The sequence below is a fragment of the Panthera onca genome, chromosome B3 (assembly GCF_046562875.1).
Source record: "Panthera onca isolate mPanOnc1 chromosome B3, mPanOnc1 haplotype 2, whole genome shotgun sequence".
In the NCBI taxonomy this organism is placed as follows: domain Eukaryota; kingdom Metazoa; phylum Chordata; class Mammalia; order Carnivora; family Felidae; genus Panthera; species Panthera onca.
This window is the reverse complement of record NC_138344.1, coordinates 104,012,380-104,039,503: the sequence shown is the minus strand read 5'-3', so window position 1 is coordinate 104,039,503 and position 27,124 is coordinate 104,012,380. Positions and strand designations below refer to the sequence as shown.

Genomic DNA, 27,124 nt, shown 5'->3' with positions numbered 1-27,124 from the left:
CTTTCATATTAAAGGCTTTCCTGAAATGTCTGGCAATCCTTCTCTGTCTGTTCATATTTAAAAGTGGGGCACTAAAAATTGATTGCATGTGTTTATTGATTGCAGGCTTTCCTGGAAGATGATTTGGCCAGGCCATGTCACTACGGCCTCTCTGGTGTCAGTATGTCTAGGGTTTTTTTTCTCTTGATCTAGCCAGAGTCCCCAGAGAGATACCTTCCATTTCCTACCTCAGAGAGGCTTGAGCTCTGAGGGCTAGCAGGGGAAGTGAACGAAAAGTCTCAGCACCCAGTACATAAATTTTTAATTGATCACCTTGTTTTTGGTACAGCACCAATCTGTAATAGTTACTGGTGTCCCTAGGTCAGAAACCTATTGTTCCAGAGGGTAAATCTCTAGTCTTTTTGTGGGGTGGGGAGCATTAAGGAAGGGCAACTAGGGTTCTAACTGTCTGAAAACAGGCTTTCAAATTATCCATCTCTTTAGCCCTGCCTTCATCCCCACTTCTTGATATACCTAAGAATCTCCAAATTTCAAAGCCATTGAGTTGCTCAGAGATGTAAAAATTGGGATGCTCCTAGGATCTTTTCTGCTCTTGGCTTATAGTTTAGCTTTTTGGGGGTGTGCTAAATAAATTACTCATCCATGTACTCTCCAACTTATGGGTTTCTCCTCTTCCTGTCTTGCATGGGGTTTCACCTTTAAAAACATAACTTTACTGCCATTTTAGTTATACTTCAGAAAGGAACAGAGAGAAATGCATATACACAATCCCCTTTTCAACCAGAAGTCACTCACAAAGTTATTTTCAAAGGAGAAAATTTCAGCAGGGTGATTGATGGATTGTATATAAGAGGTGAAAAAAGAAATAAGTCAGATATAATTCCAAGATTTCTAGTCTGGGTGATCAGGAAAATGTGATGTCATTCACAGAACCAGGGAAAACTGGAAAGGGAACAGATGGGGTGAGGCTGGGAACAGATGGTTCTGTTGGGTTTAGACATATTGAAATTGAAGTGATGGGAAACATCCAAATGGATGTGTTATGTAGACAATTGGAAATGCGGTAATGGAACATGGGGAAGGGTGAAGGCTGGATATGTACATTTGGGAATAAACCGTATTTACGTCTATTAAGGTAAGTGAAAGTAGGAAAATATTGAAGAAGTAAGTGTTTAGAAAGGATATGAGGACAAAGACCCAAGCTTGAGGAATATTAAAGAGTAGGGAAAAGAAAAAAGGAAGTTTTTACTGAAGAAAAAAAGCCAGAGTTATGGTTAGAAATGGAAGATAACCAGTATTGTGTGATACTGTGAAACCTGATAATAATAGTATGTAGACTTGGACGACCACCAGGCTAGAAAGTGGCTGAGTCCAGACAGAACTTTAGGATAGAGCAGAAGGCCCCCAAAAGGGTCATTTTAGGGTATTAACAGCACAACTAGAGCTGAGGAATATGGACTCTAGTAGAGACTGTGATACCAATACACTAAGGGAAAAGGACAGGTGAGATCAGAATCCTACAAGTCGAGGTCAGAGCAGAGGCCAAGTGCTGGTGAGTTCACCTAGGCTGTGTGTTGGGGGAGGCTATAAGAGCAGTAAGTGGTGGCGATTCTAACAGGTAGGTATTGGATGTCTCAGGGATGTAGGTTCAGGGTTCGGGGACCCAGATATGGGGGAAATCGGGACAAGCCACTGAGACAGGGAACGAAACACACACAAAGCCAAAGCTCAGATAATGAATTCCCCCGGTCAGCAGTGGGGCAGCAGCAAAATCAGCTTAGGGTGAATCACAGGCTGCTATAGGATCGCCTAACAGACTCCCTCCTAGGAACTGCCTTAATCCTGGATTTGAGCTGGGCTGAGCTAAAAGGTGGCAGCTAAAATAAAGAAAACTCATCTATTAAAATGCAATGTCCTATAACCCAGCAAGTCTGTCTTGTCAAATTTACTCTAGAAAAACACGGAATATGTCCAAAGAAGCATATTCAAGGATGCTCACTGAAACATTGTTTGCAACCAAAGAATTGAAAACAACCTCGGTGTCCATCAATAAGGGAATAATTATGTGCATCCATACTGAAATAATGCATAGCAATAAAAAATAAAGAAGATGTTCTTAGTGATTGACATGGGAAGATCTCCAACACAGAAGGTTGAGTTGGGGGGATAAAAAGTGGCACAATGTTATGAATTACTTGAAACTATTTATGTGTCTGAGAGAGAGTAAGAGGGAGAAAGAGACCTGCCAAATGTAGAGGGTTCTGGCAGGGTAGAACCTGGCCATGATTAAAGATCATTACATTTCGGGAGCGCCTGGGTGGCTCAGTCAGTTAAGTGTCTGACTTCAGCTCAGGTTATGATCTCGCGGTTCGTGGGTTCAAACCCTGAGTCAGGCTCTGTGCTGACAGCTCAGAGCCTGGAGCCTGCTTTGGATTCTGTATCTCAGTCCCTCTGCCCCTTTCCCGCTCACACTCTGTCTCTCTCTCTCTTTCAGAAATAAACATTAAAAGTTAAAAAAAAAAAAAATCATTACATTTTGACGTGTCACATACCGCAAAGATGCTGAGTCAGGAAGAACTAAGAAAAGGCGGATGGCTTTGGATAGAAGGGAGCCATGTCTGACCTTCAGGAGAGCCCCAGCAGCTGAGCAGCAGGATGAGAAGCCTGCAGAGGTTAGTGGGCGTGGTCTCCACTGTTTCTAACCTGGGCCTTAAGAGTAAGAGAGGCATGTTGGAGCTGTCACAGACGGAAAGGCCCAGTGCAGAATTCTTAGACGTAGGCAGATCTGGGCATATACTCGAAGTGGAAAGGGAGAAAGCCCTTCAAAAGAGAAACTGAGAAGAGCACAGTGGGCCTGTAGAGTGTTAAGAGTCCCAAGGAAACTCGGAGCCCACCCTGCCGCCTTATTTTACAGTTGAGGAAACTGAGGCCTAGCGAGGTGTTGTGGGTTAAGATCATGGTCCGGAATCCAGACTCCATCTCTTAGTAGCTTGGGAACTGCTTTGAGCCGCTATTGCCTCATCTTTGAAATAAAAGCAAAAGTTGTCTGCTTCATAGAGTGGTGAGGCTTTATTTCTATTTATTATTACTATTATTATTATTACTGTTATTAATTAACATTTATAAACATCTACCATGCCAGACCCTCTTGCAGTGCTCCACACAGACTAACTTACTTAATTTTCACAATAACCCTGTCGGGTAGGAACTATTATTGTTCCCCTTTTACGGCACAGAACTGAGGCATCGAGAAATGTTAAGTTACACAGCTAAAACGTGACGGGAGCAGAATTCAAAGCAGGCAGTGGGCTCCTGAGTCCGAGCTCTTAACTACTCAGTCTACTGCCTCTACATTAGGTGACTTAAAGTGCCCGATACAACGCCTCGCATGTGGGGAGGAATCAACAAAGTAGGAACAAGTATTGCTAGCTAGAGAAGGAGCCCACGCCATAACTCAGGCTTCTCGGTGGCCAGGTGCATTGCTTTCACTATGCTGCACTGGTCACCTTGTTCTGAGCTACCTTGGAAAAGAAGGAAAAGGGAAAAACAACACAAAACAGAAAACCAGCTGCTCAGCAGCAGAGAAAGTCAGGGCCCAAATGACTCAGAGTGAGAACTTCTGAAGCACAGGGGCCCAAGCCCCATCAGTCAAACCCCATTTCAAGCTTTCGTTCTCCCGGAGGTGGACTGAGTCAAGGATTGCTTAACACACAGGGAGCATGAGTCACCGCTCGATAGTCCTTCTGGTTATATGGAGATTTTTTACTCAGTTTTACAGTCATGACACAATTGATTTCTTTTTAAAAAAATTTTCTTTTTAACATTTTTACTTATTTTTGAGAGACAGAACGCAAGTCGGGGAGGGGCAGAGAGAGAGGAAGACACAGAATCTGAAGCAGGCTCCAGGCTCTGAGCTGTCAGCACAGAGCCAGGAGCAGGTCTTGAACCCATGAACGGTGAGATCACGACCTGAGCTGAAGTCGGACGCTTAACCAACTGAGCCACCCAGGCGCCCCCGCCTTCACCTTCTAAGTGAGGAGATCTCCACCTGCACAGCTGGGATAGATGCAGCACAGACCGACCACGGGAAGGGGAGTTGTTCCTCAGCTTTCAGGGTAGCAGGCATGCCACAGTCCTCATACCACATTTGCACCCAACACACGTTTTGGCTTTTAAAAAGCAGCTTCTGCATCCAAGATCATCTTCAAATGGAGGGGCTTGTACGTTACGGTAAAGGCAATTCCATATCAACGGCTACAAGATCCAAAATGGTCACTGCTGTTCTTTGTGCCTATAATAAAGCTTCATTAGGAGCCTAATGAGAATTTAAGGACTTTTTTCCTTACGCTATTCTGAAGATCTAGAACTAATTAGACACCCAGAGTGCTTTTCCACAGAGCCTGGGGCAGAAGGGAGGGGCACAGGGAAGTTATCCATTCTTTCAATAAATGCTTACAAGGACCTGTTACAGGTTCTGCATTGAATGTTTAGAGGGTAGGGGTGAAAAACATCAGAGTATGATCATGACCCTGCAGGACTTTATAATTTACTACACAATAAAAGATGGAGCTAGGATTCTAGGCTGGATTCTAGGCTAGGATTCTAGGCTGGATTCTAGGCTAGGATTCTATGCTGGAATTCATATCCTGGTTAATACATTAATACATGCCATGCGACTCTGGGTGAGCGACTTGGCCTCTGCAAGCTTCCATTTCCTCTTTGGTAAAATGGAATAATAACGGGACTGCCATCATAGTGTTGCTGCAAGAATTAAATGAGATAATGTATTTAAGAAATTGTATAGAATGTCTACTGTAGAGTTAGAGCTCGTTGCACGCTAGTTACTATTGTTGTAAGTAACCAAAAGCAGGTAAGAATCACATTAATCATGAGAACCATGAAGATAAAGTTCCTGAAGACAAAAGTGTTTCGAATAGGAATATACTTTGAAGAAATCTGGCCCCCTAGAACTGGAAGTGTCATGAACCATTTGACAAGAATGAGCGCTGTAAGTCCTCCCCAGATAAGGATTCCTCTTCTCTTCAAGGGATCCAAACTCCGGCCCCACCTCTAGACCGGTACATGCTCTAACCCCACTGTGTCTTTGTGCCAGCCACTCCCTGGGCTCTGGACCTGACTTCGTGGCACTGTTTCCTAGGGCCCTGTCCCTCCAAATGTAAAACCAATCTTCCTAAATCCTAATCTTCTCAACTCCAACTTCCCTGCTCCCCTGACCACAGGGCAGACAACGCCAGTTCTCCGCTATTTGCCCTGGATCCTCAGTTAGCCTTAACATTTTTCCTTAAACTTGGCTTTTTCAGGGTCACCTGTGTGGCTCAGTCGGTTAAGTGTCCAGCTCTTGATTTTGGCTCAGGTCACGATCTTGCCATTCGTGGGATTGAACCCCGAGTTGGGCTCCATGCTGAGCGTGGGGCCTGCGTGGGAGTCTCTTCTCCCTCTCTCTCTGCCCCTCCCCTCCCCTCCCCTGCTCTCTCTCTCTCTCTGTTTCCCTCTCTCCAAATACATAAATAAACATTAAAGAAAAAAAAGTTGTTTCTTTCACACAGATGTCTTTCTTGCCCTCTAGAAACAAGGTAAGATCACACATGTGACCAAAAGTCTGGGCAACTAGTTTTCTCTCTTAGGCATATTTCCATGTCTCCTTTGCTGGCCTGGCAAGATCTGTGAGTGGGGGAAGGGCATTAAGAGTTTCTTGTAGGTGGGTTGGACCTGCAGTCACGTACTCCAAACCCCTATGCTTGCCCTTTAGAGCAAACACAATCATTATTAGTTGGATGTCACTTTTTTGGAATGGAGGGGCCCATGAACTTTTCCCCTGGACTCGGATGTCAAGGACAGGCAGTGATGGTGCAGAGAAAATGACAGGCGCTGCCAGAGGAGCCTGCCTCCAGGGGGGCAGCAGCACGTCAGCCCTGGGCTCTCCCTGTACAGCTCCGGCCCCGGGATATACCTGGATATTGTAGAACAGCTCATCAGGCGAGGCAGAGTGTTAATGAAAACAGAGTGCATGGGAATGGCATCAAATCACTTGGTGCTTTGGGGTCTATTCTGGGGCTCGAGCAGATCTGATTGCATAATAGACCCATTTGACATAATTGGCAGTGGGAGCTGGCAGTTTCTTTGCTTGTTTGAGACCTGCAGCAGCTGGCACGAGAGACAAAGGGGGCCGGCATCATCTGGAATGAATCTAGGCAAATGCAGGAAAGGAGGAGCCATTCCTCCCCCTTGGCCAGCATTCTAGGCTCTGTGGTAACGTCCTCTGTCCTGACCCCCTAGGCGTACAACCTCTGTGGCCCCAAGGGCCTGACTGATATCTTCACGTGGAACCTGCAAAGATAAGGTTATAAAGCCTGTGTATCATGGCCAGATCTAGGGAAATGCAAAGGCAGACATCCCACTTCTTCTCCATTTATTCTTTAAAGAAGCCCTGAGACTCCTGTTGGAACAAGCTCAGCCCCTTGGTAGAAGTCAGATTTGTCATGGTCCACACTAATTTGAAACTTTGAGATTGAAATAGTTCCGTTGCATCAGAGTTAGGAGCACAGGCTTTGAAAGTATCACCCTACCCTTTACTCACTGCTGGTACGGGGGCGGGGAGGGGGGGGGGGGGACAAAGCAGGATGGTAATGGATGGCTCGATCGTCACCTGGCAAACCCATGGAGCAGCCTTAGCATCCAGCCTCCCCAGTGGACACAGTCGGCCGCATACAGGACCAGCTGGAATCAGTGTTGCTAACTGATTGAACCTGCATCTAACAAGGCTTTAGACCTAAGCCCCAATTTATGGACAACCGAGGGGCTGGAGAAACAAGTTAAATGTCACCAAGAGGAAACAGGTCCAGAATAAGGGATAGTCCACAGTCTCTTCAGCAAGAGACTGCGTGTCAGTGGCATGCAAAGGTGGGAGGGTTGCTTTAAATGAAAAGATTTGACATTTTAGACATAGAACAACCAAAAACACAAAACAAAACAAAAGGCTGTGGCCTCAGACATGTTACTGAGCTTCCCTGAGCCTTACATCCTTGCCTGCAAGAAGAGAATAATGAGTTCTACTTCACAGGGCTGTTGGGCACCAACCTAGAGGGGAGAGCCCGAAACCAGCCGCCATACTGGGGCGCCTGGGTGGCTCAGTCGGTTAAGCGTCTGACTCTTGACTTTGGCTCAGGTCATGATCTCCTCGTTCGGGGGTTCGAGCCCCGCCTTGGGCTCTACGCTGATGATGCAGAGCCTGCTTAGGATTCTCTCTCTTCCTCTCCCTCTGCTCCTCCCCTGTTCATGCGATCAGATCACTCTCTCACTTTCTCCTCTCTCTCAAAATAAATAAATAAATGTTAAAAAAAAAAAACAAAAACAAAAAACTAGCGTCAGTGGGTATCAACTTCAGATCCAGGTACACACTACATCCTCCCTATGGATGTCTACAAGTCTGATCATGGCAGGCCTTCCTGCTTACCACTGATCAGCTCCTTTATGTAACACCACCTAACCTACCCTGTTGGAAATACCATCTCCCCAAATTCAAAGCCCCTCATATACTTGGTCTTCCTGAATTAAGGCCAGAAAAGTGGCTGGAGGCCTGCCAGCTTGGGAATGTAGTAAGACATGCTTAGCAGAGACTGGTGGTGCCCAGACCCATCCCCTAGGCCTTTCCCATCTCGGGCACTCTGCCAGCACTAATCACCCTGGGTCTCGGGGCTTTCTCCGATGGGTAGAGCCTGCTCTGCCCTCAAGAGTGTGGCCAGCTGGAAGTGCCAGGAAATCAACATCTCTCTACTGTCTACCTGACAGTTCTCGGCCAGTGACAGGAGTGAACGTATACATAGCCCCTCTGGTGGGTGTCTCTGAAGTATGTTCATTTCCCATGAACCCAGAGCACTAAGTTCTTCTCACTCACAGTAGAACAAGCTAGGGAACACCCCCCCTTATTAGCTTTATTATTTTTTAAATATAATTTATGGTCCAGTTGGCTAACAGACAGTACATATAGTGTGCTCTTGGTTTGGGGGGTAGATTCCCATGATTCATTGCTTACATACAACACCCAGGGCTCATCCCAACAAGTGCCCTCCTCAATGCCCGTCACCCATTCTCCCCTCTCCCCTGCCCCCCCCCCATCAACCCTCAGTTTGTTCTCTGTATTTAAGAGGCTCTTATGGTTTGCCTCCCCCTCTCTGTTCGAAAGACCCCATGGTCTTCTGTTAAGTTTCTCATGTTCCACATATGAGTGAAAACATATGCTATCTGTCTTTCTCTGCCTGACTTATTTCACTCAGCATAATACCCTCCGGTTCCATCCACGTTGCTGCAAATGGAAGGATTCCATTCTTTCTTGTTGCCAAGTAGTATTCCATTGTATATACAAACCACATCTTCTTTATCCATTCATCAGTTGATGGACATTTGGCCTCTTTCCATAATTTGGCTATTGTTGAAAGCGCTGCTATAAACATTGAGGTACACGTGCCCCTATGAATTAGTGCTCCTGTATCCTTTGGATAAATTCCTAGTAGTGGTTTTTTTTCCTTTTCTGAATTACTTCCCCCACCCCCCACCCTGACACATACCCCCTGTTTTCTAGGAGCACATCCCAAAGAAACCACTTGTACTGGAAGCCTTGTCTAACACCACATAAATGTGTTTGGCTTTTACCCTACGGGCTGTGGGAAGCTGTTGAGGTACTCACCAAACTGAAGCTATTAGTAATGTTCTAGAGATCCAAGTTCTGCACCCCCACCTTCCCTTTCATTCATCACTCCTGGATTTTGAATCCAGTAGGGGTCTTAAGTGCTGTGTCTCATTCATGTCAGATTCTTGCCATGTAGTGCCTGGTGCAGTCAGTGGGCTGCCTCCAGCTTCTCAGCAACAGCAGCCTCCCCGCCTTGCTTCCCCAGGAGCAACAGGCAAGGAAGTTGGAGATACCCCTAGAGACTTTGGTTACACAGAGGTTATGCATTGTAGCCACCGTGGCTGTGAACTGTTACGTAGTAATTAGTACTTTCTGCTTGGAGTCATCTGTGGTCTAAGTGTAAAATCCTACAGAGGGTGTCATGCTAGTTGTAGCAAGAAACATCTAGAAGGGACAAAGGTCTGAGGGAGCACCTGGCTGCCTATGAATCCAGTACCAGCGACCTAACCTTCCACAGGAAAAATGAGAGAGCCCTGGAAAAGACCCGTGGGAAACTGTATATGCTAATAAAGAGAATCCTAAGCCCCTGCCTTGCTTGGGCATGCTTGAGCTTTGCTGCCAAGATCCAGAACAAGCCATAAGCCCTAAGATCAGGCAGCTTGCCAAAACTGTTAGCAAGGCTTTGCGTACTGCTCTTAGAACTACTTTAGAAGGAGTATGGGTCCAAGTGGGTATTGGGATGGGAGATTCTTGGCAAATTTCTTCTCAGAAGAACCCTGACAACTTCTGGGTTACATTTTTTCCTTCCCGAGAGAAGCAGATGGAGTAAACTAAGATTGAGCCTGTCGTTCTATTATTCTATTGTTCTAAGCAAGATACACCAAGATTTTTGTCCCTTACTAGGATACAAATTGGAGCAAGGAAGCAAATTTAAGGTTAGCAACTTCTTCGCCTATATCCGTTTGTTTAGTAATCACGCTGATTTGCTTTCTGTTTGCATTTTAGAAAGAAAGAAAGGAAAGAAAGGAAAAGGAAAGAAAAGCAGAAACTTGTCCTATACGTTAAGACTGGATGTCATCACAGACACATAATTTCTGCCCTGAGGAAAGTAATACATGAGGTCAGAGTGGCCAGGAGCTCAGCCACAGGTAACAGGAAGCTTGCTGTCCTCACCACACTTCCAAGTGACCTGAGCCAGATCAAGTTTCCTGGGCCACCTGGACAAATGAAGACTATCAGACAGAAGGCCAGAGCAGTGAGGGTGGTATTTCTCCTTTGGGTGGCATTGCATTGAATGGGAAAGAAATATAATATAGGAGGGTATGAAGGGAAAGGAAAATCTTTTGGGAAGGTCTCTTTGTTTGGTTTTCTCTACATTTCCTCTAGAAGCAATTAAAAATAAATAAAATACAGACTTTGCCTGAGCAAGGAGACATCCTTGACCTGTGTAGAACCCAGAGACAATGCATTTTACAGCACATCAGTGACAATGGAGATTTATGAACTTGGACGCTAGCAATGGTCTGACTAGCATTTAATTCCGTTGACACTTGCCACTAGCTAATGCTTCACTCTGGACCACTTTGGCCGACCCTGAGCTTTGGGACGTCTGGCTTACCGTGCACACCTCTACCTTGTTTTTATGCCTTCTTGAAAGCTAAAAGCTCTCATTTTCACTTCTGGGCCCACAATTTAAATTTCTAAAGGGAAAAAAAAAAAGACTAAAATGTTTTGGTTTTAGTAGACATTAGTAAGAAGAAGCCTTTGCCTTGGGGGGAAAAAATGCACGATCTGCAATTTAGACCCATAGCCTCAGTGACTGTTTAGACCAGAGAAGGCAGATTAGAGGTTAAACTTCAGTGTAAATTCTTGAGACAAACTGTGGACAATAGTTAAAATGTAACCTTATTTTAGCAAAAGAAGGGAGGGAGGGAAGGAAGAAAGAAGGAAGGTTTCCTAAAGACGTCTTTAAAAAGATCATTATAACCAAAGGCTGATGTTCTCCCAATGAGAGATAAAATATAGAAAAACTCCTTGACCTGAGTGAAATCCATTAGCAATCCATTTTGAGAAACTCATGTAGACACTGGCTGTCTTCAGAGTAGCAGGTTTGTGATGTTAGGTTTTAGCATTTAGCATTTAGCATTCAATAATGCCCTTGCAGATTTAGGTAAAGATATAGATTTGATCCAACTGATCTCATGTAATGGTTTATTTTTTTAAAAAGCTTCAAGTCACCCTTTTTCCATTTGTTTCACTTCAGCACTTCCACCAAGTAATTCTGGCTGTACTGTCACCCTCATACTCAATGTATGGATAAATAGAGAGGGAAATAATCACTAGGAGGAAAATTAAGGTTTGGGTCATACATCAACTCTGCTTAGTTGGCATCCAAACACATAATTCACATTGCTGAAAAGACTCCAGTGATTGCTTAGCCATTACAGATCAATTGCAGAAAAGCCTGTAACATTATTAGAAGCATAATTTAGGAATCCTAACAACATTTAGGATTTAAAACCTCACTTACTGAACAGCCAATGCATAGTAATTAACCCAGGTGTGAAATTAAATTCAACCCTAAGGAATAGTTATATATGTGTGGTTTTAAATCCTGTTTGAAGCCTTTCTAAGGAAATTGCATGCTAACGGATCAAAAGGCAGTGTAACCAAATTGACTCCAAACCACCACCATTCTACCCTAAGGAAAATCACCTCACCATACATCATCTGCTTAATATAAAACATCCAATGTATATATCCATAGCCCATTAAGAAACTCATTTGTCCAATATTAGGCTGTTTGAATTTTATAATGCACTACCCGGTAATATACACAGCCATTGAGCATTTCTATACTTTTCTATTTGTCTGTAGCTACTCAGAACCTACCACTACTGCACTCACCATTTCCTGTTTGATCACATAGCACCTGCTGAGCTCCCTGCAGAAAATATGCCTTTCTTTGGCCCAGTCTCCTTATCTCCAAGAGCCATCTAATCAAGGTGGAGAGTCAAGAGAGTGGGAATGACCCTTGGGAAGTCCACCAAAACTAAGACAAGAGTTATCAAATCACAGTCCTATAAATCAAGCTAGGAAAAGTCTTCACACAAGAAAAAAAAAAAAAACAGCTGTGGTCTTGTCAGCTCTGATTAGATATTATAGAGTAGATCTAGCTGTAAGGAAATGTAGAGATCACCTCACCCAATCTCTGATCCCAAGCTTCTACATAAAGCCCTCTGTCATTCAAATGTAAAACTTTCTACTATTAGAGAGCAGGAAAATCCACATATCTCCAATGAGTGTATATTGAGTTTCTGTAGAATTTAAATTCACTGCAAAGATTCCTTAAGCTTTGCACAAGACCAGTTAGGTGTAAAGCAAGAACAAAAGCAGAGATTTCTGACTGTGAAAAGTAGCTTTGTAGCTTTATCTCCTTCCTTTGTATGTAAAGGCTGAGGAGGAAGGTTAAGAATAGGGCTAATAGGTGCTTGGCTCATTCCTTGTCTTGAAGAAGGGAGTGTCTTGATGGAAGGCATTCAAAGAAAGGTCCAAGCACTCTGAGCTTCTGCGGCATGGATATCACTTGGGAGCTCCGTGTACTGGTTGCCTATGGTGCTGTTCCCCGTTGGGGGCTTCAATCCCTCACTTGCAAGTGTAGCACACGTGGTGGGGCACCTGGGTGGCTCAGTCCATTAAGCATCAGACTCTTGGTTTCAGCTCAGGTGATGATCTCACTGTCTCGTGAGTTCGAGCCCTGCAAAAGTCTCCACGCGGACAGTGCGGAGCCTGCTTGGGATTCTCTCTCTCCCTCTTTCTCTCTGCCTCTCTCCAGCTCGCTCTCTCTGTCTCTCTCAAAATGAATAAACTTAAACAAAATTTTTTAAGAGACTGATAAACTTATATTCTCATTTCATATTCACCATTCTTTTTTTTTTAATTTTTTTTAACATTTTTATTTATTTTTGAGACAGAGAGAGACAGAGCATGAATGGGGGAGGGTCAGAGAGAGGGAGACACAGAATCTGAAACAGGCTCCAGGCTCTGAGCTGTCAGCACACAGCCCGACGCGGGGCTCGAGCTCACGGACCGTGAGATCATGACCTGAGCCGAAGTCGGCCGCTTAACCGACTGAGCCACCCAGGCGCCCCTCATATTCACCATTCTATTACAAATAGCATCATGTTATCACCTTTACACGCAGTAATGCATATTCATAACCAGGCTAGAACTGGGGAGGGATCATTCTACACATCATTGATAGTCTGGGAGTCCACGTTTTGGTGGGTGAGAACCTTTCAGTGTTTTCCAGTCTTACGGTTAAGAAATTACATCTTACATATAACCCCATAGGTGAGATTAAATTCTGGTTTTCCTCTTTTAGTGAAATTATTTTTCACCATCATCCTTATAAAACTCCTTTCAGCCTATGAACATTTTTTTTTATTTTTTTATTTTTTTTTCAATATATGAAATTTATTGTCAAATTGGTTTCCATACAACACCCAGTGCTCATCCCAAAAGGTGCCCTCCTCAATACCCATCACCCACCCTGCCCTCCCTCCCACCCCCCATCAACCCTCAGTTTGTTCTCAGTTTTTAACAGTCTCTTATGCTTTGGCTCTCTCCCACTCTAACCTCTTTTTTTTTTTTTCTTCCCCTCCCCCTATGAACATTTTTTTAATGATAGTCCTTAAGCACCACTGTTTTCCCAGGGGCCCAAGTAATGTATACTTTCCTCATTAGTCTCTTTTATACTTAGGTGTAAACTCCTTTAGACAGGAATATGTCTATTTTAATGGATGCCAATGGTAGTAAGGACTCTCCTATTACATGTAGATGTGTTGCAATACTTTCTCATGAGGAGGAGAATACTGGCTAATGTTAATTGAGAGCTTAATGTTATGTCAGATATTATTCTTAGGGCTCCACATGGAATCAGTTGATAAATTCTTCATGAAGTATTATTAACCCCATCTTACAAATGAGGAAATCGAGGCACAGAATGGGTAAGTAATCCATGCAAGTTACAAAGCTTGAGAGTGGCCAGTAATAAAAAGAGAAACAAACACGGTATAAATCCACTTCTTTGATCTCATTTCCTCAACAAATATCCAACTTCCTTCACAAAGTCTCATATTCTCCACAGATATAGTCTCTTGAAATTAAATAATAATAAGGCTAAAGTTGAGGACAGTACCCTTCTCACTGGTCCATATTCATAAAGTCCACCATTTCCAGCATGATTTCTCGTTATCCATTCATTTGCCATCCTTCTCCTTCCCTTAAAAATACTTAAACTGACTGTATCCAGAGATAAAGCTGATTCAAGTATTTCAATATTTGTAATTAAACTAGTCTCCAGTTGCCAGAGGTAAATTTGCTTGCAGGTACTGTTAATACATGATTCTTTCTTAGAAGTCTTTCTGCCACAGAGAAAATTGTGTGTAAAAAGCAAAGGGAGTAAGTAGGAAAAAATTAAGCTTGATTATCTTTTTAGATGAACTCTCTTGGCTAGTGAGATCCTCTAAATCCAAGGGAGCCCCTTAGCAAATAGATTTTGCAAAAGTAAAAAAATAAAAAATATATTTCTCTAAACTTCTCAATAGGGAAATAATGAAAACCTAAGAAATCTGTGATCATGAGCAATTAAACCTTGAAATTCAGTTTTGTTTCTAAATTTGAAAAATAAAATAAAAATCACCTACATAATTCCACCATTCAAAAATTACTCCTTGACCTTTCAGCACATTTTCTTCCAGTCTTTTCTGCCCATTTTTAAAACATTGTCAACAAGCTATCTTTGAGGGGTGCCTGGGTGGCTCAGTCGGCTAACCACCAGACTCTTATTCTCAGCTCAGGTCATGATCTCACGGTTTGTGGGATTGAGCCCCACGTACATCTCTGTGCTGACACTGCAGAGCCTGCTTGGGATTCTGTCTCTCTCCCTCTTTCTCTGCCCCTCCCCCGCTTTCAAAATAAATAAACAAACATAAAAAAAAAATTAAAATAAGCTGTCTTTGAGAACTTAAGGTTTATTTGAACCATGTATTCAAGAAGTTTATCCCTGGGTATTTACTCAAAGAAAGAGAAAACACTAATTCGGAAAGATACCTGCACCCTATGCTTATTGCAGCATTATTTACAAGCCAAGATATAGGAGCAGCCCAAGTGTCCATCAATAGATGAATGGATAAAGAAGATGCAGGGCACACACATACACACACACACACTGGAATATTACTTAGGCATAAAAAAGAATAAGATTTAAGATCTTGGGGCACCTCAGTGACTCAGTTAAGTGTCCAGCTTCGGCTCAGGTCATGATCTCATGGTTCATGAGTTCGAGCCCGCATCGGGCTCAGTGCTGACAGCTCAGAGCCTGGAGTCTGCTTCGGATTCTTTGTCTCCCTCTCTCTCTGCCCCTCCCACTCACACTCTCTCTCAAAAATCAATAAACATTAAAAAAAAAAGATCTTGCCATTTGCAACAACATAGATGGGGCTAGAGTTATTACACTAAGTGAGATAAGTCAGAGAGAAAGACAAATGCCATATGATTTCACTTATATGCGGGACCTAAAAAACAAAACAAATAAGCAAACAAACAAACAAAAATAGAACATAAATGCAGAGAACAAACTGGTGTTTGCTGGAGGAATGAGAGAAATAGGTGAAGAGGATTAAGAGGTACAAACTTCCAGATATAAAGTAAGTCATGGACAGATACCATATGTTTTCACTCTTATGTAGATCCTGAGAAACTTAACAGCAGACCAGGGGGCAGGGGAAGGGGGGAAAAAGAAGTTACAGAGAGGGAAGGAGGCAAACCATAAGAGACTCTTAAATATTGAGAACAAACTGAGGGTTGAAGGGGGGTGGGGGAGGGGGGAAAGTGGATGATGGGCATTGAGGAGGGCACCTGTTCGGATGAGCACTGGGTGTTGTATGGAAACCAATTTGACAATAAATTGTATAAAAAAATTTTTAAAAAAAGTAAGTCACAGAGATGAAAAGTACAGCATAGTGTGTATAGTCAATAATATTGTAATAACCTTGTATAGTGACAGATGGTAACTACTCTTATCATGATGAGCATAGTGTAATGTACAGAATTGTGAAATCACTGTGTTGTCCACCTGAAACTAATATAAAATTGTATCTCAACTATATATACTTCAAAAAAAGAAGAAGAAAAAGTTTGTCCCCTTGTCCCCAGGAAAGAAATTCTACTGTCTACCTGCCCTCCTGTAATATATTAATCAAAGGCAATTAATCAAAGGCAGTTGAAGTCATTGAAAGAAAAATAAAATTATTTTAGCCACTCTACTGTTACCTTTCCTATTTGGAAAACAAATTCTTCAGTTAAAACTAAAGGTTACCAAATAATGCTTAGCATGCACCCCCTTGTTTCTGAAGATGATTTAGCTATTCTCAGTTGGTAGCTCTTAACGACAGTATTGAAAGTTATGTGCAATGAAAGGGTCAAGTTTAAGACTTCTTTAAACCTCTGCTCTCCACCCCTGTGAATGGCTTCCTGATGTTAGAGATTTGTGTAATGATCAACAGTGGTTTTGTTTCTACTACTGAGTCTTTCAGAAAGTAGCATACCCAAGTCAATGTTTAACTGGATTCTTTGGGTCTGAAATGGCAGAGTGGGAGTTGAAGGGACATCTCCGTGGAAACCAGGCTCCCAGGAAGTGGCCAGAGGGGTTACTGTGGGGTGAAATAAAGCTTAGAAATATGTCATGAAGTGCTTTGCGCAGCTGGGGTAAAATTCTGAAGTACCTTAATTAAAACAAGCCAAGTTAAAGGCCCCACATCACTTCCCTCGTGGTTGTTCTTTGAGTATCTTTACTGTGAAATGGGCCTGAGCCACTCTAAGCCTCACCCTAGAGTGACCAAAGTAGCACCTTTGCAAAACAAAGAGGAAGAACTCCCCTCTTCCAGCCCCGTGGACTTTGCATTCAGTCAGAATCTGGAAGAAAAGAGTTCGTATTTGTTCACAGGACTGCAGGACCAGAACAAAGCTCTGGAAGGTCAGCTGCCGCCTCTACGAGAGACCTGGTATGGAAGATACTCTGCAGGTAAACGTAAGACCCATCATGAAATCTGTGTATTTGGGCCAAGGAAAGCTATTGACAGATGTGCCTGGCTGTCTGTTTCTATAACAATATCAGAAAGTTTCTAAATTGCTGAAATGTAAGGGAACATCTTTCAACTCGAGGCTGAGTGTTTCTCAATTGTAAGTATTCTGGGTACATTAGAACGGGTATGTAAACTGCACAGAGGGCTTCTTACCATTCTGCACTGGAAGGGAAAAAATCATTCTGTTTCAGCTTAGTTTATAGTGCTTTCGATGTTTATACCTAGCTTTGCCAGATGATTAAAATTATATAGATAAGATGTGATAAATTATGACAATCATATGTTTCAGTTAGATTCTAAATTCAAATCATTCTCTCCAGCCCCATTTAGTGCATCAGGCTTTGTTGTTTTGAAAGCAACCCTTTCGGAGTGAATTCATTCTAATGTGAAGTTGGAAACCACCCCAAACAGAATTGATTTATTGCAATACAGATGAGAGGATGAGTCATCCCCTCCCCAAGCCCACATTCTTCACGCAGAATATGCACTAAGTTCCGTCATTTGCAGAACTAAGAGAATTTTTCCCATTATGATTGGAAGCTCTGAGCCTGAAGTGGCTATAAATTATCCTGGGATATTTTAGAAGACACCTAACATTTTTATGAAAATCACAATGATAATTAAACAGAGATTCTCACTTGGGAAGAGAAATATAAATATATAATGTGTACATATGTGTATATCTGTGTAATTTTTTTCTTTATTTATATTCTGGATCGGTAACACAAATAAGTTCCCATTATTGGTCACCTTGGCCAGAAAGCCTGATATTCTTGTTCCGTATCTGGTACATCTCATCTGGACTGATTGTCACGGCTATTTTCTGTAGAACTGACAACTCTTGACTGGTTGCATATGGCCTATTTTTATGTTCTCCAACTTCCTAAGCATGGGAGTGGGAATTTTCCTCTAGTTTCATTGAACAATTCCTTTTTATCCAAAAAGGATAAATAATTCTTTTTTATCCAAAACAATTCTTTTTTATCCAAAAAGAAGTTTTATCCAAAACTTCTACCCAGAGTTTTAAGATTCTGGTAACTGAATAGTGAAAACTAAGTCTAATGCATTAGAGTCCCACCTGAAAAATATTCTTATTTTTGAAATGACAAAATCACATTAAAAATAAATAACAAAGGGATGGTAAGCATCCTGATTGCCAATTTCAAAAGATCCATAGTCTAACCCCAGCTCCACTAAATACCAACTTGTATGAATTTGAGCAAATTACTGCATCAATTTCCTTCACCTATAAACCAAGGGTAAAATAACTGCCTGACATAGCCTATGCCATTTGGGATGAATTGAATTAAATAATGAGGTGTTATCACTGAAATCATAGTATAAAAATAAGGAGAAGTCAGGCTGCTGAAAAAAAAACTGTTGCCAGAAATACATCTTTTAATCAAAAATGCTATTTCTTGTCATTACTGTTGTTTCTGTCTTGTTCCATATGCTGGCATCTCTTGAAAGAGAATAAGGACGTGGAGAAGTTTTTAACATGGTCATTCAAATGTTGTAAGGATAGAAACTCATAATTATGCAAGGATTTTTCTGTTTAGAATGCAAAGTGAAATTGTAGGATAGTCCACACAACAATCTAGAAATTAGAATGCTTCCAGATTTCTAAGAGGAAAAGACAAAACTTCATTCATGCAGCATTGGGCATGGTAGCAGTCCTAATACCCCAGGATAATTAAGCTAAAAAATAAAACCCATAATGGACCTCTTGAGTCCTAGCTCTCTCTGTTTCTAGCAAGGCTTAACTCTGTAGCCTGTTTTGTGTCATCAGGAAAGACTATTTATATATTGTATTATAGGGAAACTTGTGGGAATTTCTTTCCCTAGTTGGAGAGACTATTTAATTGGGAACATACAATACTAAACGTTGCATACTCCTATTATACACTCATGGTCCATTTTTTTATTACCCCTCTATCTAATACCTATCCATCCATCTATCTATCTATCCACAATTCATCTCTTTCATCTGAAAGGAGAATTTATTTTCATTTCTTAAGGATATATTTTTTCTAATTTCCCAAATTTATTTTGTAGAGATTTCATGAAATGAAAACAAGTGAAAAAGTTTCTATTTTCCAGACCAAATTCTATGTTTGAACGATATTTGTAGTCAACACATTGTCGATTTTTCAGATTTTCCTCTAAATATCAATCCAGGGAAGAAATGAGGAAAGCAGAAATTCAATCCTGGATATGGGCTAATATTTTATCACTTGCATCCATGTATGACCTTTGATTCATGTGTTTCACCTCCACATTCAACATGTAGGTTGGACATATATAACTAAAAAGGTGCCAAAATGTATTAACAAAGTCTAATGATTAGCCCAATTTAATAGTAAATTTTTAAATGTTTTTTTTTAATTTCTTTCCTAATCTTTCAAGTGCCCAGGGCCATGTATTTTGATATCCCACTGGAACACGGAGAAACAAGTATTATTAAAAGGCATCCACCCCGAAGACTTCAAGTAAGATGAATTTAAAAGACCTCATAAGGAATTTCTTGGATTTAATGGTAACATCCCTTTTTAACTATAACATAAAGAAGGGATATTGAAAATGACTAAGCTAATGAGAATGTTGTTAAAGAGAATGTCATCAATTGCAAAGACCATATTTCTTTAGGATTTCCTTTTGTAATGATTTCACTTTTAAGACCACCACCAAAAGAAGGAAATACAGTATCAAAGGCACAGGCATGATGGGATTCAAAAGACCTTTGCATTTTGCATTTGATGAGTTATAACAAACAACAGTAACAATAATAACAGCTAGTACTATTCTAATTACCACCTACTTCAAGTCAGATACACTCTGGGCAACTCGATCAATGTCCATCATTTAATCTTCACACCCTTTCTATGAGAAAGGAACTAGTACCTTTGCTTTGTAGGTGTGGTTTAGAGAATTAAGTAACTTGTCCAAGGACAGTGGAGCTCAGACATCAAACAGGTCTTCAAAGCCCATGCTGTTAACCAGCAGCATAGTTGATCTCTACAGACCTTCTATCCCTAATCTTTTATCGTTGTAAATGTTAACTGGTTGCTGAAATTGAGGACATTGGATTCCAAGGCAGCAAAGCAAGAGATTTAAATGCATTCACCTTAATATTTAATGAATTCTCTCTAGAGAAATATAAATTCTAAGGACTCTCATCCTAGATGAGGAAAGAGATCTGAGTGGGTACCTGAAAATGAGCATCAGCTAAGAGAAGGGTTTGGGCTCTCCTGTGAGCAGGATCTATCACTGACATTTGGAAAAAAAGGAATTGGAACCAAATCCCACCTGATACACAATTCACCCAGACATCTGGACAAATCCCAGGGGTATTTAAGCTCATGTGCTGGGGATTATTTCTGTTTCAATTGGTTTTTATTTACCTGTCTTCTCCAGAAGCTCACAATCATTTGAAATGATTATACCTTTTGTTCACCAAAAGAGCATCTTTTCCTAAAATATTAGAAACCTCAAAACTTTTTAAAAGATAAATAAAATATAATTATATCAAATTGATATATAATTTTAAAACTTTTGGGCATATCTTTAACTAAACTGGACAACTTAAAAACTTTACCTTTTATTCCTAAATCAAATGTAACTTTTCAAAGAGGTGTGCTTAATATAATGTTCCTATGGAGCCAGTGAGCTGAATAACTCAAGTAGAAGATATTACCATAACCAGTGAAAAGTATATGTAGCCATTTGTAGTTCACAAAGTACTTTTTAGATCTATCAACCCTAAATCAGCTAAAGTTAGGCTTTGATTCTCAAGTCAGTCAAGCCCAAAAAGGAGAACTTTGGTGTTTCAGAACAAAAGAGGGTATCCCCACATCCTAACCAACCCCCTTAAAAATGAAAAATCAAGAAAAATGAATTATTTTAGTGCAAAGACATGCTCAGTCTTATATCTTCAGTCTCTAACACTTAATATTACTCCCAAAAAGCTTATGAATGAATGAATGAATGAATGAATGGTGAATGAATAGATGAATGAATGACAATGTGACCCATTATCCCTGGTAGGAACAAAAATCAAAATGCCTTCTCCCTGCTATTGAAGACCCACAGCATCCTGTATTGTAAGTCTAATTGACTAGTTGCCAACGTGATGAATTATGAAGATATAGGAGTGTTTGTTGAACCCAAGAACTGGGAGGCACTTGGGCTTCAGGGAACAGCTTTGCCTTGGAACCTGAATGGCACAACTCTCTCTGTGTCTCCCCTGAGCTTTCCTTCATGCATTCTTTATTCTTCCTGCAGATCAACTTTCTTTGCTCCTCAAGATCACTTGGTGAAATATGGACAAACTTCAATTCCTGAATTTGTATTTTTATAGTTCCAGTCAAATAGACAGATTCACCTGGCTCTTTAGGCTCCAATTTGAAATTCCTAGGAGAAAAATATCTTATTGGTTCAGCTTTGCTCATGATTCTAGTTCTGTTCCAATAAGCTATCACCAGAGGATATGCTTATGCAGTAGAAATGTAGGCAGAGAAGCCCCCCACCACCACCATAAATTCTGGAAGCAGCTCCCAGAGAAGAGGGAAATCACTGGGAACTTGGCAGACATTCCCAAAGATATCAACTATAATTATCTTCACAAATGAGGCTCAGCACATTTTCCACCACAAATGGGTTTTTGAGAGAATAATAAATGCTGGGTTCCCATGACATGCTAATTAATAGCCTAATGTCTGCCAAAGAAAATTCTAAAAGTATTTTTAATTATTAAACCAAATCTAATTGCATCCTAAATAATTTTAGTTGCACATTTGGCACTCTCCACTTCCTAGACATCTACTCCTCAAGTAAAGAGCAGGTCATGAACTAAAGTTCTCCAACTTGGAGCTGCTAAGTTCTGGGAGCGTCTGCCAGGGAACTCTGAATCCAACGTGTTCATCTTGTGTTGGAAGTTGATCACCACTGTCCCTCCTGGCCTGATTCACTTTCTCCTCCAACCATCTCTAGTCCAACCTAAGGTGGAGATGGTCAAATGCCCCCACCCCCAGGGCCCCAGGTAATATGATTTCCTCAGATGACTCCCTCCCTCAACTCTCAAGATTTGCTTAAATCTTACCTTCCTAGAGGCTTATCACAATAACCTCTTGACAGTTGCAATCTTTACCCTGGCGATCCTGGGTCCCCTGATCCGCGGTGATTTTTTCTTTTCCCCAGAGTACCATCTAACACGCCAAGAAATTTACTTCTCTAATGTTCATTGTGTATTTTCTTCATCACCTCCCTGACAGTGCTAGAATATAGTCTTTCAGAGAGGCAGGGATTTTTGTCTGTTGTCTTCACTAATATATCTAAGTGTCTAGAACAGTACCTGGAACATAATAGGTGCTCAATAAATACGAGTTGAATAAATGTTGAATAAATGAGTGCAAAGGGGAAAAGATGAGTATTAAGACTGCCGGGAAGAGACAAGGAAGCTGGTTCTGACCCAGACGGTTTCATTGTTTGTTACCAGTATTATATGATTTGCCACCAATTTATTCCCTTTCCTTGTCTTTTCTCTTTGCCCATTCTCTATTATATGTTTCTTTGTGATATGTGTGTGTGTGTGTGTGTGTGTGTGTATACATATATATATATACATGTATATATATATATATATATATATATATATATATATATGCAGGTAATTGGCTTATATTGCCTTATATGATTATGAAGGCTGGCAAGGCAAGTCCAAAATCCACAGGGCAGGCCATCAGGGAGGTCAGGCTGCAAATGCAGGACATGAGCTGAAGCTGCTGTCCACAAGTAGAATTTTCTCTTCTTCAGGGGAGCCTCAGCTTTACTTTTAAGACATTTCAACTGTCTGAATCAGGCCCACCCAGATTATCTAAAATAATCTTCCGTACTTAAAGTCAAATGATTATTGACCTTAATCACATCTCAAAAATAATTTCACAGCAACACCTAGATTAGTGTTCGAATAACTGGAGGCTGTAGCCGAGGCAAGTCCATGCTGACCATCAAAATACACTATGGGGGTTTTACCCTCCTATTATGAATAAGGTCTTCCCCCCACCCCATTTTCTTTTTTCTTTTCCTTTCTTCTTTTCTTTTCTTCTTTCTTTTCTTTTTTAGAGATGGGGGAGGGACTGAGAGAGAGGGAGAAAGAGAATCTCAAGCCAGCCACATGCTCACATGGAGCCCAAAACAGGGCTCAATCTCATGACCTGAGATCATGACCTGAGCTGAAATCAAGAGTCAGATGCCCAATTGACTAAGCCACCCAGGCGCCCCTCTCCATTTAATTTTCTAAATGATTATTACTTGTGAATAAGAAAGCTTTTGAATTTTGCAGATTGAATTTTGTGTTCCACAACTTTATTGAAATGAATTCTAATTATCTATAGATTCTTTTAGATTTGCTATGTAGATGACATCTTCCATAAATAAGAATAGTTTTTTCTCTTTCCTCCCAATTCTTATTCCTTCTTTTGTTTTCTTGACTTTTGCTTTGGCTAGAGTTTTCCTCCGATATTGAATACCAGCAGTGACAATGGGCATCCTTCTCTTATCTATGACATTAATATATATGGTTCGAAAACTAAGTACATTTGCAATAGGGTTTTGATAGATGCTGGTCAGAGTCCCAAAAGGAATCAGATGCCATACTCAAATTAGAATAATTCAAGGAAATTTTCTTTATAAGTAACTGTTTATGAGGTTTGGATCAAGGGGACCACAAAGGATATTGCAATAACCACTAGTGGCAGCTGAGGAATAACCATCTCTGAGCAAAGGGACTCAGAGAGTGAGACTCTTCTAGAACCTGGAAGGAGACACTCAGGTAGAGGAAGGTGCTTTGAGAGAAACAGGAGGACACAACCAGCCCAACACGCCCTTGCAGGAAGGAAGCCAGGGGGAGAAATACACTGTTCTCTCTTCTCTCGGATCTCCTGCCAGGATGTCTCAGTGGCTAAACCCAGTGGGAAGCCTGAAGGCAGAAGAAACTGGTTACTCACAGGCAGAGAACAGGGGAGAGAAATGTGGCAAGTGGACCTAGAGAACCAAGTGGGAGCTATCTGGCACAACGCCATTTATTAAATTGTTGACATTCCCTTTATTCCTAGTGTGGTAAGAGTTTTTCTTGGGGCTCGGTGTGAAATTTTATTGATATTTCCCCCTTCATCTATTAAAATAATCATATGAATTTCCTTTTTAAACCAGCTGATACAATGTAGTACACTAACAAACGTTATGATGTTGAACCATGCATATATTCCTTGCATAAATCCTACTTGGCCACAAGGTACATATACAAATACATGGCAGGATTGTCTATGCTTAGGCTTTTCACATCTATTTTCATAAGAAAAAATTGTCCTATAATTTCCTATACTGTCTTTTATTAGTTTTGCTTTCAGGGTTGTAGTAGTTTCGTAAAATTCACTGATTATCTTTTTCTTTCTTCAGTTGTCTATAATATTTGATGTAACACGGTTATTATCTTAAAAGTTTGATGAAACAGGCCTGTGAAACCACCTTTAGCCACCTGGACTTTTGGGGGAATGAGAAATTTTCCAACTAACTAAATTTCTTAGTTGTTTCAATTATCTTATTTCTTCCTGATTCAGTTTTGCTAATTTATATTTTTCCAGAGTATCATTAATTTATCCATTGAAGCTTTCAAATTTATTGTTATAAAGTCTTAGCTCCTTCATCTTCAACTTCTAACACACTTTTTCTATTTGAGTATAGTTGACGCACAATGTAATGTGAGTTTCATGGTGATTCCCTATCTCTATACTTAAGCTGTGTTCGCCTCAAGTGTAGCTCCCATCTGTATAACTATACAATGTTATTATAACACTATTGACGATGTTCCCTATGCTGTGCCTTTCATTCCTGTGACTTATTCGTTCCATAACTGGGAGCCTGTATCTCCCACTTCCCTTCACCCATTTCGCCCATTCCCTCCCCCTTTTCCCTCTGGCAACCACCAGTTTGTTCTCTGTACTTATGAGTCTATTTCTGCTTTTTGTTGGTACATTTGTTTTGTTTTTTAGACTCCACATCTGAGTGAAATCATATGGTATTTGTCTTTCTCAGTCTAACTTATTTCACTTAACATTATACTCTCTAGGTCCATCCATGTTGTAGCAAATGGCAAGATTTCATCCTTTTTATGAATACGAAGATAATATTCCTCGTATTCAACATTTTGGTAACACTTGTAAAACTAATCTTCCAACTTACATTTTGATGCAGCTCTCTTAAACCAGATAGAAAAGTAGAGAATAACTCAGCCTCTGATTTCAAGCTGTGATCTTTGCTCTAGTTTGCCATCTTACATGGAGCATTTTTAGGTCCCCTTTAATTTGTAGAAATAACTCACAGCCATCAGGAGGCCTGAATGCCATATGGATCAGCTTCCTCTAAGTATGTATTTTTTTTTCTGGCCCATGGAGATCTATATCTCGTATTAAGGGCCAACCACATTTTTTTTTTTTGTTTTTGGTTTTATGTTTTAGTTTTCATTGCTAGATGTTTGGGACAAAGAAAGTTATTGAAATGTGGATTCATTGCAATGCCTTGACCAGAAACTCTTCCTTGGGCTTATAATCTCTTACTCCAAGACTGTTCTGGACACCTTTACCTTCTTCCCAGAACCTTAAAGGGCATACATTCTTGAGTCATTGTGCCAAACAAATTTTGCAATTTCTTTGAGCTCCTGCCTATCTTTATCTTCCTGTTAGGACACAGAAGCAACCATCTCAGGTCAGTGCGTCACCAAGCTCAGTGACTTCTGCTTGATTTTTAATCTCCATTTCTGAATCTTTCAGCTGACATTTCACTTGATTTTCCTGACCATTTGTTTAATTTGAGAAGCCAAATAACCCAAAAACCTTTAGATAGATAACACATTTTTTTATACCATGAGACTTAAAAAAAAAAAAAAAAAGTGTCATTCTACCCTTCCAATTCTCCAATAAGTCCTTCCCTTGTATTCTCTCAGATGATGAAGTGAGGCATCTTGCTTCCTAATCAGGGAAAAGGAACATTGATATGAACCCCAGAATTCTAGGGCAATTTGACTGGTTTCTTTAGAGAAGCCAATTTTCCAACAATATTTTCTGCATAGCTTCTCAGGCCAAGTGCAAATACTTAACGGAGGGATCCTACTTGTAATGTTCATTGCTGCCATCTAGTGCCCTTTGTGGAGGAATAGAGTGATTCTTAGTTTCTTTCCAAAGTCCAGGAAGAAAGCAATTGCCTAGAGAGGGTTCTTAAAGACACCTACTATTTAACCCTTATCAGAATTATGGGTTTAAATAAAATGAGTCTGAAAATAGAAGAATATAAATTTACACTTCCAAATAAAAACCTGGCCCTAAGTATTTATGGATAAGTTATTTTAAATAGGTGAAAATATTTAAATGGCTGGTTTCTTCAGACTCACATTTTCAATAATTCTCCACACACAAATCCTTTGTGGTCTACTCTGATGTAGCCCCTTTATTCACTTGAGGCAGTGTGGAAGCCACTAGACCCCAACCTGGAAAATCATCAGAATCCCTTGGAGATACATTCCAAAGAAACAGTTGAGAAGCTGGACTTCATTGAAATTAAAACCTGCTCTGGGATACCTGGGTGGCTTAGTTTGTTGAGCATCTGACTTGAGCTCAGGTCATGATCTCTCAGTTTGTGAGTTCAAGCCCCACATTGGGCTCACTGCTGTCAGCATGGAACCCACTTTGGATCCTCTGTCCCCGTCTCTGGGATCCTCCCCAACTTGTTCTCTCTCAAAAATAAATAAACATTAAAAAAAAAAAAACAACTTTCTGCTCTACAAAAGACAGTGTCAAGAGAATAAGACAAGTGAGCATATGAAAATATGTTCAACATCATGTGTCATCAGGAAAATACAAATTAAAACAAGCATGAGATATCACCATACACATATTAGAATCACCAAAATCCAAACCACTGATGACACCAAAAGTTGGCAAGGATGTGGAGCAGCAGGAACTCTCACACGCTGCTGGTGGAACGCAAAATGGTAGAGCCACTTTGGAAGTCAGTTTGGTGCTTTCTTATAAAACTAAACATACTCTTTCCATACAGTCTAGCAATCATGAGCTTTGGTATTTACCCAAATGAACTGAAAATTTATATCCACACAAAAGCCTGCACGTGGAGGTTTATGGTAACTTTATTCACAATTTCCAAAATTTGGATATAACCAAGATGTCCTTCAGTAGATGAATGAGTGAAAAAACCACGGCACATTCATATGATGGAATATTATTCAGCACTAAAAAGAAATCAGCTCTCAAGCTATGAAAAT

At 40.8% G+C, this 27,124-nt stretch overlaps 1 protein-coding gene across 5 annotated transcripts in view; it reads left to right on the top strand.

Moving 5' to 3' along the window:
* The first annotated feature begins 16,292 nt into the window (after positions 1-16,292).
* Positions 16,293-27,124, top strand: part of CCDC198 (coiled-coil domain containing 198) — a 28,042-nt gene continuing 17,210 nt past the window's right edge. For 3 of the 5 annotated variants that reach the window (XR_009606279.3, XM_060619924.3, XM_060619923.3), the window contains exons 1-2: positions 16,293-16,733; positions 19,201-19,283. Coding sequence is in view for 4 of the 5 variants with exons in the window: in XM_060619924.3 (XP_060475907.1) it covers positions 16,511-16,733; positions 19,201-19,283 (306 nt within the window). In the remaining variant the exon portion in view is untranslated. Of the gene's footprint in view, positions 16,734-19,200; positions 19,331-27,124 lie in introns of all 5 variants that reach the window. The other 2 variants (XM_078448216.2, XM_060619926.3) reach the window with 2 other exon arrangements.